Below are 17,413 nucleotides of genomic sequence, written 5' to 3'. Positions count from 1 at the left end.
CAGGGAGGCTGTGGGGGAAGGGAGGGTGGACTGTGTCCCCTACCTGACTTCTTCCTCTGGCATGTCATCCCACAAAGCACGAGGGGAGCCAGGCTCTGCAGGACCAAGTGTCCAGGAATTTGGAATGGTCACCCCCCAGCCCCAACAGAAGGGATCCTCCATGGCCTCGTTGGGCCTGCAGCCGCAGGCTGATGTGGTGGGATACTCCTGCCCACCCCCTCCTTATACTGAGCGCATCCCCTCTCCCAGTCATTCTAGAGAGTTGGCCATGGAGTGGAGCACTCAGAATGACAAGGCAAGATGCCACTTGGGGGCATGGGCCCTTGGGGACACCCATGACATGCTCTTGATCAGGCTTTGAGTCTGATGGGGGTGGGGCAGCCCAGGTTGGCCACTGTGGGTGGGGACTAGCAGGGAAGTACAGCGCCCCCCCCCCCCCCCCCCGGCCGTACTGGGGACTGATTTGAGGCATGCAGTTTGGGGAGGAGTGAAGTTGGGTTGGAGGCCCTGCAGAGATGCTGAGGGGGCAGGGCAAGGGGGCATCTGGGAGCACTCAGAGCCTAGGCGCTTCCTTGGCAATGTCTGTCTGGTACAGATGCAGCCCCTCCCCTGATTCCAGGGGCAGGGGATCTGTGTCTTTCCCTGGCTTAAGTCAGGATCCCTGGGTGCTGACAAAATCTAGACATTGCCACACCACCGCCACCACACTTGGCCACCTGGTCACTCCTAGATGAGCTTCTGCCAGAGCAGAAGTTCCTGGGTGGGGGGAGGGAGACAGGTGTTGGGTGCTGCTTAAGTGTCACAGCCAGAGCTGCTTAGAGCAAAAGATGCCCCTCAGAAAATCTGGGCCTTGCCCCCAGACCACAGGAGACCTGGGCTGAATCTCCTCCATGGCTCCTAGCACTGGCAGAGGGCAAAGCCAGGCTAGGCACCGTTGACTCTGGGAACAAATGGTTCAGGAGATGAAGCTGAGTGGGAGATGGGAACGCACTTTGTTTCTTTTTAATTTGATTTTTTTCCCATACTGGGAATTAAACCCAGGGCTTCACATGTGCAGATAGGCAGGTGCTACACCACTGAGCTATACTCCCAGCACCTCCTCTTTTTTTTCAGTACCAGAGATTGAACCCAGGAGTGTTAACCCCTGAGCCACATCTCTAGCCCTTTTTTATGTTTTGTTTAGAGTCAGGGTTTTAAGTTTCTTAGGGCTTGGCTAAATTGCTGAAACTGGCTTTGAACTCATAATCCTCCTGTCTCAGCTTCCCGAGCTGCTGGGATTACAGGCGTGCACCACAGTGGCCAATTTCTAGTTCCTTTGTGGTGCGTGCAGTATTGGAGCACATGCTTTGCCTACTTTTCTCTTAGACTGGATATTTTTCTGAATTTTTAAGATCTTTAAAAAACTAAAGAATTGAGAATCTCACTGTGACATGAGCTAGGCTTGCTTTGCTCATGTGTGGCTGGACCTGTCAGCAGCACACTGGTAGATGTTTAACAGCTGGCTCTATGAGAAGGAAAGAACTATTGAACACTGTCCCTCATAGTCTGCTTGGAGTACAGAGTCCCTGAGTCCTGAGTGGGAAGGAGTATGCCCAACATGCTGGCTGCAGGGATGGGCCCTCCTTCGGAAGGCCAGTCATATACAAGACTACTGACTGGCAGACACGTTCTGCCTAGGTTTCTTCCAGGGTCTCTGTGGTGGTTGCGTTTCCTGTTTTAATCTTCTGCCTGTCACTATTTGCATCAAGGCCTTCCCCACTCTGCTGTTTTTGTTTCAGGATGTGACAACTGTTAACCAGGCTTGAACAATCTGACTTCCCCTGTGGTCTGAAGCGCTGCCACTCTTCACAGGTGACACTGGCATGTGCTTGGGTTGGCTTCAGGGCTCTCTGCTAAGCCTTGAAATCTGCTGATGTGCTTGTGCTCATGCTCTTCCTTCAGGGGTTTGTAGTGGCACATGCTCGGAATACTCTTTCTAGTGATTGTCCTGCCTGTTCTTGTTTATGAGATGCTTTCCCCAAAGAATCTTACAACCAGCATGTCTACTATGCCCCATTTCCTTTGGCACTTCATTGTAATTTGCATTATTCAGACAGATTTAGGGTTAGGTCTTCCTGTGTGAGAACAGAGCCCTCTTGCTGTCTCAGCAGTGCCCCATGATCCCCAGGAGTACCCGAAGATCTTCTTGCATGTTTCTCAACTTCATTTCTTGTGCTGCTCCTGTTTGGGAATCTCTTTCTCGTCCTCTTTTCTGGTATCTGTGTGTTCAGAGGCTCCTGGTTATTGGTGTGTGCCCAGCGGTAGAGCTTCTGCTTTTCACTTGCCTGGCGGGAGGGAGATTGGAGACAGATGTGCCTTATTGTTTGAGGGACCACAGTGCTGCAGTAGCTGTCAACTGCTGTGTAACAAGCCACCCAAACATAGTGCTTAAAACCACAATAAACATTTATGATCTCGCTGCTGGAAGTGACAAGGTGTGGTTCCGGCTTGGCGTCTACTGAGGCTGCAGTCAGGCTGTCGACCAGGGCTGGAGGTTGGCAGGAGCCTCAGTTCTCCCCAATATGGCTCCCCTCTGGGAGGAGTGGTCCTGGGGTGTCCCCTAACATGTGTGGTCAGAGAGAGCAGGGAGGGAGGAAGTTGGCAGTCTTTTTTGATACCCAGCCAGTTTTGTACCAGGCTCCCTGGTTGCTCAGGTTGGCCTTTGCAGTGGGCGAGATCAGGATCCTACGCCCACAGTTTCCTGGCTCAGCTGGGGATCAGCTGGCTGTGTAGGCTATGGGGTGACTGCTGTGCTCAGCTGATGGTGGCCCTTCTCCACAAGGCCAGGAGGTTAGGCACAGCTCAAGAGAGGTTGTGTAATGCTCCTGGCTCTTCAAGTCATAGCTTGGACCTCTTCATTTGTTTCAGGGGGTTGGATGTAGTCACTAGAGCCTCAGAGGGATATTTCCTTTTAGGAAAGGGCCCCTCCCCCTGCAGAACTCTCAGCCCATTCCCCCTCCCCAGTACTCCTTCCTAGCCAGAGTGCACTTGTGCGGGCTCCCGGGTCTGCAAGAAAGTGCTCCTCACCTCCAATAGGAATATCTTTTAAACCCCAAATGGGCATGGCACCATTAGCCATCTGCCCAGGTTGAAACTCCCCCTCCGTACACCCAAGGCCACAGAAGAATGTGTGTGTGAGGCTGGGGCCAAGAATGGCTGACCCCAGGGCACCCCAGGACTCTTCCTACTTTCTTCCGCAGTCCAGGGAGCTCCACCAAGGCTGGGAGGGGAGGTGTCACTCGAGGGCGGGGCAGGGGCGGGGGCGGGGCAGGGGTCAGTGAGGTAATTTCCGTGATCAGGCATCTGAGGTTTGAGCCGCCCCAGGGGCAGAATCGAAAGTGATCACTGCTGGAGGTTGGTGCTGGTGAGTGCTGGGTAAACCCCTGGTGGTAGCTGGAGCCGAGACCGGAGGGCCTGCTGGGGAGGGGAGGGATGCCAGTGCTCCAGGGCCTGCTGGGGAGGGGAGGGATGCCAGTGCTCCTGAGTCCCGGGGAGTGAGCCAGCTGCCTGGAAGGCCCCCAACCCCACCCACAGCAGCACAGCCAGACTCCCTTGCATCTCCTACTGGATCCAGCACCTGGTTGGCTCAGAAATTTCCACTTGGGTACAGGGTTTTTCAGACCCTGGGTGGGGCTACCCTAGTCATTTTTCTTTCTTTATTTTTATTATTTATTTTTTAGTTGTAGTTGGACACAATATTTTATTTATTTATTTTTATGTGGTGCTGAGGATCGAACCCAGGGCCTTGCACGTGCTAGGCGAGCTCTCTACAACTGAGCCACAACCACAGTCCCAGTCATTTATTTTTAAAACATTGTTTTTGTATTACCCCAAAGTTTCCTGACCAGCAGAGTGTGCAAGGAGCTGTCACCTCCCTCGTCCCAGCTGGAGTGGCCCCAGCTAAAACTCTGAGTCCTGGGCAGCCCCCTCTCCTGGCATCCCTGTAGGAACTCTGTTATCTCTCCTACCTGGAAAGGGTTGGTCCTCTGCAGGGCTGTGTCCTCCCCACCCTGGGTCCCCACTGCCAAGACTAGGGGTACAGTCACCCTAAGAGACACTGTGGACTCTCAGAAAAGAGGTATAGTGTCTGTAAAGGAGACGGAAACCTGGGAGTCCCAGGCCTCACTGGGCCCAGCTTCTGTAGCCTCCAGGGTTCTCCTGTGTCCCCAGCTGTCACTTCTGCTTCTCTTGAGCAAGCTGGAGACCCTTCAGGAGGAAGGGGTTTGGTGGGTCAGGCCAGTAGTCTTAGCTTCTCCATCAGTCAAGGCCACTGCCAACAGTTCTCTCTGCGTTGGGTTAGGCAGGATTCTTCACCCTGGCCTGGGGGAATGTGTGGGTGACCCTCTGACCTCTGCCTGACTTGGGCCTCCTGTCCCAGTGGGCCAGGGAGTCTTGAATGCCGCCCTGAAGAGCCTGGTCAGCTTCAGACATGGCATCCCCGGGGCGTGGTCCGTTGCCCACCAGCCCTCTGGCCACCAAGGGGCTAGCCAGGCTCTACGCCAAAGTGGACCTCTATCTGGGTTGCCCTCGCTGTGCCCAGCGCCTCAACGAGACCACCTATGTGCTGCAGAAGGTGGAGCATGGCTGCCCCCAGGAGATTCTGCTGGCCCGCTGCAAGTGCACTGCCAAGAGTCAGGTCTGGCGCAGGGTGGGCCGCAGGCCCACCTTCCCAAGGCCTCTGTACTACAAAGTCTGTCGCTACTACAGCCCAGAGCTGGGCTGCCGGCGCCACAGGAACCGGTGCACTTTCGCCCACAGCCGAGAGGAGGCACTGGTCTGGACCTTCGAACGCAAGCACAACCTCCCCCGACTGTGGCTGAAGGCTGCCTTGCAGGGCAAGAGGGCTCAGGGTGGGCCACCTGGGGCGGCTGACACCATCTGTGCAGAGTTCGGAGGCCACTTCCAACTTCTGTGTGCCCACTGCTTCAGGCGCTGCCCCCCACACCTTAGCCCTATGGACCCCCAGGGACGGTGCCCCGAGCATGGAACCTGCCAGTCACTCCTCATCCATGTCAGCACCGAGGGCCGCAAGCGGCAGTTTGTAGAGGTGCGGCCACTGCCCCAGAATCGCCCCCTGCTGAACTACTGCATGTTCGTGGAGCGTGGGCAGCCGTGCCGCCATGGCGCTGCCCGCTGCCAGTATGCACACAGTGCTGTGGAGATGGCCGTGTGGAAGGCTGAGCAGCTGGATGGGCTCCAGCGGGAGGACCTGCTCACTCACCCTGCCCTTGGGGAGGCACAGTGTACAGCGCCCCAGGGCCAGCCCCCTGGGGTCCAGCTGTACTGTCACACCTGCCTGGTCACCTGCCACACTCAGGAAGCCTTTGAGAACCACTGCTCCTCCCTGGAGCATGCACAGATGGTGGCCTACGACCAGGCTGTGCCCTGGGAGTACCGCAGCCCACCCATGGGGTTGTCTACATTTGAGCTTTGCCCAAGGTAAGGACAGCTGGGTGGGAACCTGAGGTGGGAGACGAATCCCCACCAGCCAGCACCAGGAAATGCAAGACTCATGGTCCTGGGGCTCCCTGCACCTGCCTCATCCTCTCCCAGTGGGTCAGCACTACCTGGCCTCTGAGGACCTGGGTAAGGAAAGTCCCTTTCTTGGAGCTGCGTGACAGGCCTTGTCCTCGGGGCATGAGAGTAGACAGCAGGCAAGGCCCGTGCATGCCCCTGGCCTGGAATCCATCCTGCTTCCCATACAGGCTAGAGTGGGCACAGGAGGCCTGCCTTTCAGCCCACCTTTCGGCTGCACCTCCATGTAGCCCTGATGACCTCCCTGCCCCCAGGCCTGACCTCTGTGAATATGGGGACATCTGCACCAAGGCACACTCAGCCCAGGAACTGCAAGAGTGGGTCCAGCGGGCACAGGCCCTGCAGCTGCGGGAGCAAGAAGCCTGGAAGGATGGGTTGATGCCCTACCGGGCGCGGCTGCTGGCTGAGTACCAGCACAGCAGCAGCGAGGTCCTGGTGGTAAGTGGGGGCTGTGCCAGGGGTAGGGGGAAGGTTCAGGCTGCCCTGCTAAAGGCCAGGTCTTCCCTGCAGCTGGCTGAGACTGTCCCTGGAGTGTCTATTACTTGCCACCAGCCCCTAGTGCATAAGGCCCAGGAGAAGAAGACCCAACACAGCTGGACGTTCACTGTCCACTCTGAGGTGAGGGCTTAGCACAGATCCAAGGCCTCAGGCCTTGTGGGCTAGTCTATCCCTGGGTGAAGGATGCCCCAGGAGGTGAGTACCAGAGATGGGTAGATGTCAGGAGCCTGGGATCTGGACCTGGGCAGGTTCCTTAGTTCTCTGCCTCAGTTTCCTTACCTACAGACAGGGCATCTCAAGAGCCCCCACCCTGAGGGTCCCTCTGCAGCGTTCATGGGTTAGCAGTGTCTGGTTCCCCAAGAGGGAGGGTGAGGTGGGCCCAGGCTGCCCATCCTGCCTATGCTCACATCCACAGGGCCTAAGGCACGTCCCATGACCCCACCATGCAGAGGAGACCAGGGAGGTTAAGCAGGCTTAGGTTCTACACCCAGAGAGTGGCTGGAACTGCCTCTTGGGAGGGAAGGAGACTGGGATGATGCCCAGAGGGTTGGGTCAGGGCCTGGGGGTGCACCTCACATCCAGTCTCTTCTCCTAGGACCCCCTGCTCCACGTGGCCCTGCTTAAGCAGGAGCCTGGAGCAGACTTCTCGTTGGTGGCCCCCTCCCTCCCACGGGGCCAGCTGTATGCGCAGGGGCAACACTTCCGTGTGCCTGACACCTCAGCTGAATTCCAGGTGGAGGTGCATGTGCAGGCTGCCTCCTTTGGTACCTTTGAGCAGTGGGTGGTCTTCGACTTTGGCCGCCGGCCAGTTCTGCTTCAGAAGCTGGGGTTGCAGCTGGGCCAAGCACAGAGCCTAGGATTCTGTGGAAGGCCAGCACCTACCTTCCTCGAGGAGCGGGGCCGCTGGCACACAGGCAACCGTCACGTGGTTCCTTGCGTGCCACGCACAGCTGAGCAAGCAGCCCTGGTGGCCAAGTACAAGGCGCCGGCCCTGGCCTTGGAGTTCAGTCACAGCAGCCTGGCCTCAGGCCCCATCTCTCTTAGCAACTATCGGCAGAAGATGCACAATTTCCTCTATGAGGAGGAGGCTGCTCAGCAGCAGCTGGTGGCCAGGTGAGGCAGGCAGCAGGCGGGTGGGCAGCTGGGAATCTGAATGTGAAGCCAGGTCTACAGCTGTGGCCTGGGAGCTCACCACCAGGTGCTCCCACCAGGCTGACCATGCAGGTCCAGGTGTCCCTGAAGGCGGCTCTGCAGACACCAGCACTGGGCATGCTCTTCGCACCACAGGGAGCCCTCTACGCCGAAGTCCCTGTCCCCTCCTCTCTGATGCCAGATACAGACCAGGGCTTCCTGCTGAGTCGGGCAGTGAGCACGGCCCTCATAGCCCCTGTGCCCGCACCTAATGACACAGTGTTCGAAGTGCAGCTGGAGACACGGGCCAGCTCAGAGCAAGCTCTGTGGCTACTGCTGCCAGCACACTGCTGTGTGGCCCTAGAGCTAAAGCCTGAGGACAACCCCCTCTTAGAAGTGCAGTTCCAGATTGACCCAATGCCATTCCGCCTCTGGCACCAGGCAGTGGACGCACTGCCCAAGGAGCACCTGGTGATACCGGACCTGCCCAACTGCACTGTGCCCCATCTCAGGCCCATCCCACCCTCACTGTGTGGAAACCGCAAGCAGAAGATGGCTGTGCGGCTCATTGCAGGCAGCAGCCCAGGAGGCATGAAGCCTGTTCCCCCGCTACTCATCTATGGGCCCTTTGGCACTGGCAAAACCTACACACTAGCCATGGCCTCTCTGGAGGTGGTTCGGCAGTCCCACACCAAGGTACTCATCTGCACACACACCAACAGGTGAGCCCAGGCCTGCCCAGTATCCAGCCCTCTGTGGGGACTCTCCTGAGGGCCAGCTGCCCTGGGGTGATGGGTATGTTGTTGGCTGAGGGACTGGAGAGCCACCAAGAGGTCATGTACCATAGAAGGGTGGCAGAGGTTGGCTTGCTCAGCTTTACATGGCAAGGCCCTTGATTGATTGTGTTTTCTATAGAAACACAGATTTCTCAATAGGGAAGTTCCCCTCTGGTTGATGTGGTTTTCTTGGTTCTCCAACAGCATACGCTGGCAGGTTTCTGGGGTCTTCCTCAGCCCGGCATCAGGAGGGAGGATGCACAGGACAGGGCCACATGTCCTGGGCCAATCTTTTGGGTTTAGGGTGGGGATCACTGGGTCTTGGCAGTGTCTGGGGGGCTAGTGGGGCCAGGTATGGCTCACCTGGAAGGTGCCAACAGCCTTTCCTTTGCCTCTTGACCCTTGGACTCTGCCCCTGAGAGTTAGGGTACCAGTTCTTGCTGCCCACTGCTGACAGAGCCCAGGAGCCATGCTCAGGTCAGGCCAGCCTCTGGTCACCCTGGGCTGCTGCAGGCCATGGCCAGCTCCTTCACCTTCCTCCCTGCTTTGCCTTAAACCGCTCCCCCTCTGAGCCCTCCCTGACCCCGCAGGAGCTTCTGCTCCTCCCATTCCTTTCTGTCAGGCTCTGACCTTCCTGCATCTTCGCCGTGTGTCTGTTCCCTCTGGGGATGCCAGCATGCCTGGCAGGACTCTGCCCACCTCCTTCCAGGATCTCCAGGTGGGGCCAGGTACATGGGGCATTTTAGCAGACAGTGGGAATAGCTGCATGCCTTGTGCTTCCGCAGTGCTGCAGACATCTACATCCGGGAGTATTTCCACGCCTATGTCAGCAACCACCCTGAGGCAGCTCCGCTCCGGGTGATGTACACAGACCGCCCGCCCAGCCAGACCGACCCTGCTACGCTGCAGTACTGCTGCCTGACAGAGGACGGCCGGGCCTTCCGCCCACCCACCAGGGCAGAGCTGGCACATCACCGCCTGGTGGTCACCACCACTTCCCAGGCCCGAAAGCTGCAGGTGCCAGTCGGCTTCTTCTCCCACATCCTCATCGATGAGGCTGCCCAGATGCTGGAGTGCGAAGCCCTCACCCCACTGGCCTATGCCTCACCCCACACCCGTGTGGTGCTGGCGGGGGACCACATGCAGGTCACGCCCAGGCTCTTCAGCGTGCCCAGGGCTAGGGCGGCCAGGCACACACTGCTCTACCGCCTCTTCCTGCACTACCAGCAGGAGGCCCACATGGTTGCCCAGAAGAGCCGCCTCATCTTCCACGAGAACTACCGCTGCACCGCAGCCATCATCAGCTTCGTCTCACGCCACTTCTACACGACCAAGGGCAACCCCATCCAGGCCAGCGGCAAGGTCCCACGCCACCCCCAGCACTACCCGCTCATGTTCTGCCATGTGGCGGGTACCCCTGAGCAGGACCTGTCCAGGACGTCCTGGATCAATGCAGCGGAGGTCGCTCAGGTGGTGGAGAAAGTGCAGGAAGTCTACAACACCTGGCCCCGCTGCTGGGGTAGCCGGGAGCAGAGACACATCTGTGCTGTCTCCCATGGTGCCCAGGTGAGCCCAGCCTCTGGCCTCCTTGGAAGTTTACCACCTGAAGTTCCAGAATGGGTGCTGCTTGGCGGCTGAGGGTGCCCAGGTCTCTGGGGCCCATCGCTGGCAGGGCACCAACCCCTCATGCTCTGACCTATTGTCTCCAGGTCGCTGCCCTGAGGCAGGAGCTGAGGAGAAGGAAGCTGGGCGAGGTGTCTGTGGGCAGCTTTGAGATCCTGCCAGGTGAGTGGTCAGTGGCATGGGCAAGGGGCACCTGGCTGTGGGGCAGTTTCTGGCCTGTTCCTCAGTCTTGCTCCAGTGGGGGGTGAAGCTGAAGATGGAGGTCTGTCCACTGTCCTGACTAGCAGTTTGACCCATGTGTCCCCTGCAGGGCGGGAGTTCCGGGTGGTGGTACTGAGCACTGTGCACAACTCCCTCAGTCTGCTCGGCCCCAGGGCACTGGCCTCCGAGTTCTTCACCGAGGCCCGTGTGCTGAACACGATCATGACCCGAGCCCAGTCCCAACTGGTGGCTGTGGGGGATGCAGTAGCCCTCTGCTCCTTTGGAGCCTGCAGCAAGCTCTGGAGGAGCTTCATCCACGAGTGTGTGGAGCACCGCAGCATCTGTCCCGAGAGCCTGTCGCTAGAGCAGATCGAGCAGAGTGTGGCTCAGAGGCGGCATTGGGCCCCTGTGGCCCCCAGAGCAGAGGCAGCTGGGGCAGCAGTGGCTAGGGACACTGTCACAGAAGAGACAGCTGGAGGCCCAGCCACAGAGCACGTGGCTGTGGCAAGGGTTCTGCCCGAGCCCGTGGCCAAGGGGCGTGAGGTCGCTGTGAAGGTGGAGGCAGGGGACGCAGCCCCTGGGGATGCAGCAGCAGGGCGGACCCTGGAGGGCAGGAGGCCTGCAGACCCCGAGGACTGGGAATCTGACTTCTGGCCTTCCCACGGGGAGCTCGACGCCGAGGATGCCATCCTGCAGGAGCTCTTGGATGAGAGCCGACAGGTGACAGTGACTGTTGGGGAGGATGGGTTGCTGGACACCGTAGCCAGACCCAAGTCTCCACAGCAGGCCCAGCAGTACACCAACCTGCCCCCAGCCATGCTGCGGGAGCTACTTCACTCAGAGCCCGAGCTGTACCGCCACTGCACGTTCCTGAAGGAGACCTTCCAGCGGGCGTCCGCCATGCCGCTAAGCAATGCAGCCTCCAGCCCCATCCAGATCAGGGGCCGTCTGAACTGTGGGATGGCCTTTACAGGGGATGAGGTGCTGGTGCAGGTCCTGGACCGGGAGGCTGGTGATGGGGACATGACAGGACGGCTGCAGGGCCGTGTGGTGGGTGTGCTGAAGAGGAGGAGTCATGCGCTGGCCTTTGTGTGCCGGATGGACAAGTGGGATCCCCGGATCATGATCCCTGTGGACAGCTCTGTGACCAAGATCTTTGTGGCTGAGCTGAAGGATCCGCTGCACATCCCCATTCACCGCCTGCTCCGGGGCCGGGTGCAGCGTGTGGGGCACAAGACCCTCTCGGCTGAGGCTCGGCACACCCAGCTCTTCTGGGTCCACATCGTCCTGTGGCGTGAGCGTTTCTACTACCCACTGGGCATAATCCTGGATGTGCTGCCCGAGGCCACCACCTGGGAGCAGGGCCTCCGCATCCTGGACCTGGAGCATGGCCTCAGGACCCCCATGCCTGACCCAGCCTCCATCACCAAGGTGCTGGAGAGATACCAAATGGAGCTGGACTCTGCTGCTGGTGACCGAGAAGATTGTCGCAGCCTCCTGACCTTCACTGTGGACCCCCAGGGTGCCTGTAACCTAGATGATGCCCTCAGTGTCCGGGACCTGGGCACCAGGTGTGAGGTAGCTGTGCACATCACTGATGTGGCCAGCTTTGTGCCCAGGGATGGGACCCTGGACGTGGAGGCCCGCCGGCAGGGCATTGCATTCTATGCTCCCGATAGAGAGCCAGTGCTCATACTGCCAGTCACAGTCTGCCAGGAAGTGCTCAGTCTCCTGCCAGGCCGGGACCGCCTGGCTGTCTCCCTCTTCCTCACCATGGAGAAGGGCAGTGGCCAGCTCCAGAGCCTGCGCTTTGCCCCCTCTGTGATATGCTCTGACCACCAGCTGTCCTATGAGGAGGCTGAGGCGATGATCAAGGGATACCCAGGCGCCGGCCTGCAGCTGCCAGCCCACCTGGGCTCAGTGGAGGCCTGTGTCGCAGCTGCCTGCTACTTCTCCCGGGTGCTGCGCCGACACCGCCTGCAGACTGCCTGTGACTATGAGCCCCCGCAGGAGGACAGTGAGCTGGGCTTCCGCGTAGCCCACATCATGGTCAAAGAGTACATGATCCAGTTTAACAGACTGGTGGCTCAGTTCCTGGTGCAGTGTGAGCACACAAGGACGGTCACACCCCTGAGGTGGCAGCCCACACCTAGCAGTCTCCAGCTTAAAGCCGTTCGTGAGCGGCATGGAGAGTTGGTGGCCCTGTCACCGCGCCTCCAGCACTATCTGCATGACCACAGCACCCCGGGCAAGCAGTTGCATGTCCTGGCCTCCCTCTGGAAGCATGTCCAGCTCGCTGCCCATGCCCAGGACTACGACCGGATGGTGGACCTCATTGCCACGGATGACATGCACCCTTCTCTGGCTCCTGCAGGCCTTGCCTTCCGAAAGGTCCTAGGTCGCTCGGTGTTTGGCCGCTCTAGCCAGGGTGAGCAGCAACTGGCCAGCCACTACTCACTGCAGGTGGACTGGTACACATGGGCCACATCGCCCATCCGCAGGTACCTGGACTTGGTGGTGCAAAGGCTGCTGCTGCTGGCGCTGGGCCATGGGGGGCCTGAGTACTCCACCAGGGACATCGATGGACTCTGCCAGGACTTTGGCAGCCAGTATGCATGTTCCCGGAGCTATCAGCGGCGGGCCCGAAGCCTGCACCTGGCCACCCAGCTCAAGGCCCAACCCCAAAATAAGCTGGGCTTTGTGGTGGATGTGGAGATGGGCACCCACTGCTTCAAGCTCCTCTTCCCAGTCAACCAAGAGACGCTGCCTGATCCCTACCCTGTCCACTATAGCTACCTGCAGCTGGCTGACCACCCCCGCAGCCTGGAGAGCCGGCCAGGCCTGCGGCTGCTATGGCGACGCCGCATCTACTCGGTGCAGAGGTCCCGGCCATCCTCCCCACTGCCTGGCACCTTGCACGACCCATACACCCGGGTTGTGGGTGCAGCCCAATGGAAGCAGCTGTTGGTGCTGATGGAGGAGCAGCGCTGGCCGGAGGCAGCTGCCCTCATCCAGGAGCAGGGCCAGGAGGAGTCCCCAGGGCGGGAGCCTATACACGTGCGTCAGAGCCCCTGTGGCCATTTCATAGAGGTTGTCCGGGAGCTGGGCAGCGGGGACACCCTGCAGGTACAGCTCAGCACCAGCCTGCAGCGTGGCTTTCTGGCACCAGCCCTGCAGCTGTGGACTGTGGTGCCCGGCCTCAGCCTCTGCCTGGAGCATGTGGAGCGGCCTGGTGACTGTTTCTCTGGGCGTGTGCTCCAGGCCTCGCAAGACTGGTACCGCGACGAGGATGAGTACTCCCGCGTGTGGGAGCCTCTCTGCGGCCTGGAGTCGGCCACCAATGCAGTTGCAGAGAACAGCTCCATCACGCTGCAGCATGTGTGCATCAACTGGGACGCGGAGAGCACCCCCCAAGGGCACCTGCGGGGCACCTTCCTCCTGGACGCTGCCTTCCTCTGGGAGAGCTGCATCCATGTCAATTTCAGCTGCTGCTATCTCTGCATCCGGCTCGAGGGGCTCCAGGCCCCTTCTGCCAGGCCCAGCAGCCTCAGGCCCATCCTGAGCATCGATCCCCCTGGGTATGCCTGGGTAGCGCACGGGCTGACTGAGGACTTGGACCAGGAGGACCAGGAAGACCGGCAGGAGGCCTTTAGGAGGGTGCACTTCTTCATCCACCAAATGGCCATGGAGAAGGTTCCAGAAGAGGTGCTGAGGCCCGGCACTCGATTCACTGTGGAGGTGATGCCCAAGCAGCTTCCTGACCTGTGAGTGGCTTCGACCAGGCTTGCCCTGTGAGGCCAGGGCAGGTGTGGAAGGTGAGCATGGTCTCTTCCTGGGTGGGGGGTCCTCTTGACTTCCCTGTGTCCCTCTCACTCCCAGGCGCAAGGAGGAAGCCGTGCGTGGGCTGAAGAAGGCGTCCCCCCTGGTGGTCAGCATTGCTCTGGGCCGGTCCAGCCCCAAGCCCCACCCCAGCTCACCCTCCTGCCCCCTCCCTGTCCTGCATGGGTGCTTAGGGAGGCCTGGTCCCCAGCTCCCAGTGGCTGCCAGCAGGCTCCTGGAGCTAGAGGCCTATGACATCCCCGGAGGTCACCACAAGTTGAATTCTGGCCAGAACGAGGCCGTCAGGAAGGCTCTGGAGAAGCCCTTCACAGTCATCCAGGGCCCACCAGGTGGGCCCACATGCAAGGGGAGCAGGGCTTCCCTGGGCAGGCTGGGCCATGGGCCACGGGGATCCTGGGAAATAGGGTGGGCTCTGCTTACCCTGTGCTCTGACTGAAGGTACAGGGAAGACCGTGGTGGGCCTCCACATCATGTTCTGGCTGCATCAATCACACCAGGAGCAGGAGTCCACCAGCAGTAGCCCTGGTGGGGCAGGGCAGCCGAGGGGCCCACACATCTTGTACTGTGGCCCCTCCAACAAGTCAGTGGATGTAATGGCAGGTGTGCTGGGTACAGTGCATGGGGTGGCCAGGGGCTGCCTGCACAGAGGAACAGCCTAAGCTCACACCCCAAACCACCCCCAGAACTACTCCTGAGCAGGAGAGCAGAGCTGCGGCCCCTGCGAGTGTACAGTGAGAAGTCCGAGGCCACTGAGTTCCCAATTCCAGGTGTGGGCCGCAGAGGCCTGCTCAACAAGGCCCACCAGGAGGGGAGGCCAAACGAGACCCTCAGGTGCGGCCTGTCTGTCCTTCTGAGCATGGGTGGAGGCTGGGCCTGAGTTGGCCTTACAGTGGACTGTGGTTTACTGAGGCTCTACCCTGCAGGAGCATCACCCTGCACCACCGAATCCGACAGGCTTCCAACCCATTTGCACCAGAGATCAGGGCATTTGACGCCCGGCTGCAGAGAGAGGAAGTCTTCTCTAGGGAGGACCTTGCCTTGTAAGTGGTGGGCTGGGAGGTAAGCCTCCTGCTGGGGCATCAGGATGACAGGCTGTGGCCCACACAGGTACAGGAGCATCCTGGGGAAGGCGCGGAAGTTTGAGCTAGACCAGCACTCCATCATTCTGTGCACATGCTCCTGTGCAGCCTCAGCCAGCCTCCAAAAGCTGGACATCCGGCAGATCCTCGTGGACGAAGCGGGCATGGCCACTGAACCGGAGACCCTAATCCCCTTGGTGCGCTTCTCCAAAGCTGAGAAGGTGAGGGACAGTCAGTGGAGAGCCTGTGCCCCGGGTTGGAGGCTGAGGTGTGAAGGACAGCACTGAGCAGGGTCTGGAATGGCCCACAGGGTGGGGTACCTCTGGGCCAGGTCAGGACCATGCCCCTTGTGCCTCCAGGTGGTCCTGCTCGGGGACCACAAGCAGCTACGGCCTGTGGTCAAGGACAAGCAACTGCAAAACCTGGGGATGGATCGGTCTCTCTTTGAGCGGTACCACAGGGATGCCTTCCTCCTGGACACACAGTACCGCATGCACCAGGCCATCTGCACCTTCCCCTCCATGGAGTTCTATGGGAGGAAACTGAGGGCCTGGCAGGGCCTGAGGCGACCAGCCAGCATTCTGGGCTATGCTGGCAAGGAGAGCTGCTCTATCATTTTTGGCTATGTGCAGGGCCAGGAGCAGAGCCTGCTGGTGTCCACAGATGAAGGAAATGAGAACTCCAAGGCCAACCTGGAAGAGGTGGCAGAGGTGGTAAGCATGAGAGAGACCCTCCCTGGTGCCCCCATGGGTCAGGACTGGGGTGTCTTCCTGGAGGAGGAGGAGGAGGAGGAGGAAGAGGAATGAGGGAAGACTTCCTGGAGGAGGAATTGGGGTTAAGAAGGGCTCACTGGATGAGGGGAAGGAGGAGGAAGTGTCAGAGAGGCCTTCTAGGAGGAAGAGGGGCCAAGGGAACTTGAGGGAAGCTCATGTGCCCTGGGCCCAGATGGCACCATGGTCCAGCTCCACCTGCCACTCTGTCCGCTCAGGTTCGGATCACCAAGCAGCTGACCCTGGACCGGACAGTAGACCCCCAGGATATTGCTATCCTCACACCGTACAATGCACAGGCTGTAGCCATCAGCAAGGGCCTTGAGAGGGAGGGTGTCACTGGAGTAACTGTGTCCTCCATCACCAAGAGCCAGGGTGAGATTGGATTTGGAAACCCACACCTGGGGGTCAGAGTGCACTGGGTGTGGGGAGCACCTACAAGCTCACCTCTCACCCCAGGGAGTGAGTGGCGCTATGTGCTGGTGAGCACCGTCCGCACGTGCCCCAGGAGTGATGTGGACCAGCGACCGACCAAGAGCTGGCTCAAAAAGTTCCTGGGCTTCGTGGTGGACCCCAACCAAGTTAACGTGGCCATCACCCGGGCCCAGGAGGGGCTCTGCCTGATTGGTGAGGGTGTGGGGGCCCAGGAGAGGACTGGGGCTGCTCCCTGTGGGCACTCCGATGGGCTGGAGCTGCTTTCCTCTGCCCGCAGGAGACCACATCCTGCTGTCCTGCTGCCCTCTCTGGCGCCGTCTCCTGGACTTCTGTGCAGCCCAGCAGAGCCTCGTGCCTGCTAGCCAGGTGCAGGTCCGAAGGAGGCCAGCAATGTCTTCCTGAAGAGTCCCTCTCTGCCTAGCTCAGGATATGCTGGTGGAGAGCATGGCCCTCTCCCTACAGTGGACTGGAGCCCAGGGCAGGTGGCCATGTCAACTTGCCACCGTGGCTGCTGGGAAGGCCCAGGCGGCTGGCAGCAGCTGGTGTTGACCTCTTCCTGGGGGTGATCTTCCTGTTTGTGCCTGAACTTGGAAAGAGAAGAGGGACTGGAGTGAGCCCCTCTCTCTCTCTGCTGTGCTGCTCTCCCGGGATGGGACGTTGGTTGATAGGACAGCCTCTCAGCAGCTGACCATTGAGGCCATATTGGCAGGAGACACCCCTGTCACCGGGAGGCCTCAGGTAGGAAGGAGACCTCTTTGAGGCTGCATTTTGACCTTCAGACCCTCTGGGATCACCCTGGCATGGCATCTGCCTTCTTTTCTAGTTTCAAATACACCAAAGCCAGCGTCTTCTACTGGGACCACAGGCAGGGCCAGGACCTCCCTTGAAGAGGGGCCATTTCTCTGCCCTCACTGCCACTATCCTGTAGAGACCTCTGCCTATCGGGGGAGGCCAGTCAAGCCAGACGGCATACAACACTCCTGCCGGTGGGTGGGCCAAGGGCCAGGAGCAAGGTGCCCCAGACACTCTGGGCTGCCTCCACCCCAGCCACACTTGTCCAGGCCCAGAGCCCTCAGGACAACTTGCCTGGGGCCCTTTCTCTGCAGGGTTGAGTGGGTGCAGTCTCCCTGCTTGAGCTTGCCGCCACCCACCCACCCACCTGGAAGTAGCTCTCCTTTGTTCACCCCCTCTCCTGAGTCTTGAGGTGCCGCCAGCAAGTCAGCCGTCCAAGGAGGAGCAAGAGGCCTCCCCTCGCCTCTGCAGAGCCTTCTGTGGGAGGAGTGCCTGTCCACTGGGGTTTTCTACAAACCAGGTTTCTGTATTCCAATTTTCAACCTTTTCTCAGATTCCACCTCATGATTAAATTTTTTAAATATATTTTTTGTTGTTGATGGAACTCTATTTTATTCATTTCTATGTGGTGCCAAGAATTGAACCCAGGGCCTCACACGTGCCAGGCAAGTGCTTTGCCACTTAGCCCAGCCCA

General features: G+C 59.6%; 1 protein-coding gene across 3 annotated transcripts; it reads left to right on the top strand.

Moving 5' to 3' along the window:
* Positions 1-3,336: 3,336 nt before the first annotated feature.
* On the top strand, positions 3,337-17,304 carry Helz2 (helicase with zinc finger 2). 3 transcript variants are annotated; one of them, XM_005325329.5, is made up of 18 exons: positions 3,337-3,403; positions 4,418-5,478; positions 5,829-6,012; positions 6,085-6,192; positions 6,668-7,185; positions 7,284-7,925; positions 8,765-9,545; positions 9,689-9,764; positions 9,913-13,567; positions 13,683-13,972; positions 14,082-14,243; positions 14,327-14,474; positions 14,567-14,683; positions 14,751-14,943; positions 15,082-15,435; positions 15,711-15,867; positions 15,952-16,119; positions 16,205-17,304. In XM_005325329.5, exons 2-18 carry the CDS (start codon positions 4,469-4,471, stop codon positions 16,327-16,329), a joined length of 8,688 nt encoding a protein of 2,895 aa, XP_005325386.4. In that variant the 5' UTR covers positions 3,337-3,403; positions 4,418-4,468; the 3' UTR covers positions 16,330-17,304. The 3 variants fall into 3 exon arrangements, with proteins under 3 accessions (XP_005325386.4, XP_077908319.1, XP_077908318.1); XM_078052192.1 differs by lacking the exon at positions 3,337-3,403 and having other exon boundaries at positions 3,451-5,478; XM_078052193.1 differs by lacking the exons at positions 15,082-15,435; positions 15,711-15,867; positions 15,952-16,119; positions 16,205-17,304 and having other exon boundaries at positions 14,567-14,822.
* The last annotated feature ends 109 nt before the right edge of the window (positions 17,305-17,413 follow it).

This window comes from Ictidomys tridecemlineatus, chromosome 5, assembly GCF_052094955.1.
Source record: "Ictidomys tridecemlineatus isolate mIctTri1 chromosome 5, mIctTri1.hap1, whole genome shotgun sequence".
NCBI lineage: Eukaryota > Metazoa > Chordata > Mammalia > Rodentia > Sciuridae > Ictidomys > Ictidomys tridecemlineatus.
This window is presented reverse-complemented; position numbering and strand designations above follow the sequence as displayed.

Excerpts from the sequence above, each read along its gene's own strand:
- Helz2 (XM_005325329.5), top strand. The coding sequence starts at position 4,469 with ATGGCATCCCCGGGGCGTGGTCCGTTGCCCACCAGCCCTCTGGCCACC. Across the intron at positions 9,765-9,912 it reads CAGCTTTGAGATCCTGCCAG|GGCGGGAGTTCCGGGTGGTG; the intron begins GTGAGTGGTCAG and ends TGTCCCCTGCAG. Across the intron at positions 14,944-15,081 it reads GCTTCTCCAAAGCTGAGAAG|GTGGTCCTGCTCGGGGACCA; the intron begins GTGAGGGACAGT and ends TTGTGCCTCCAG.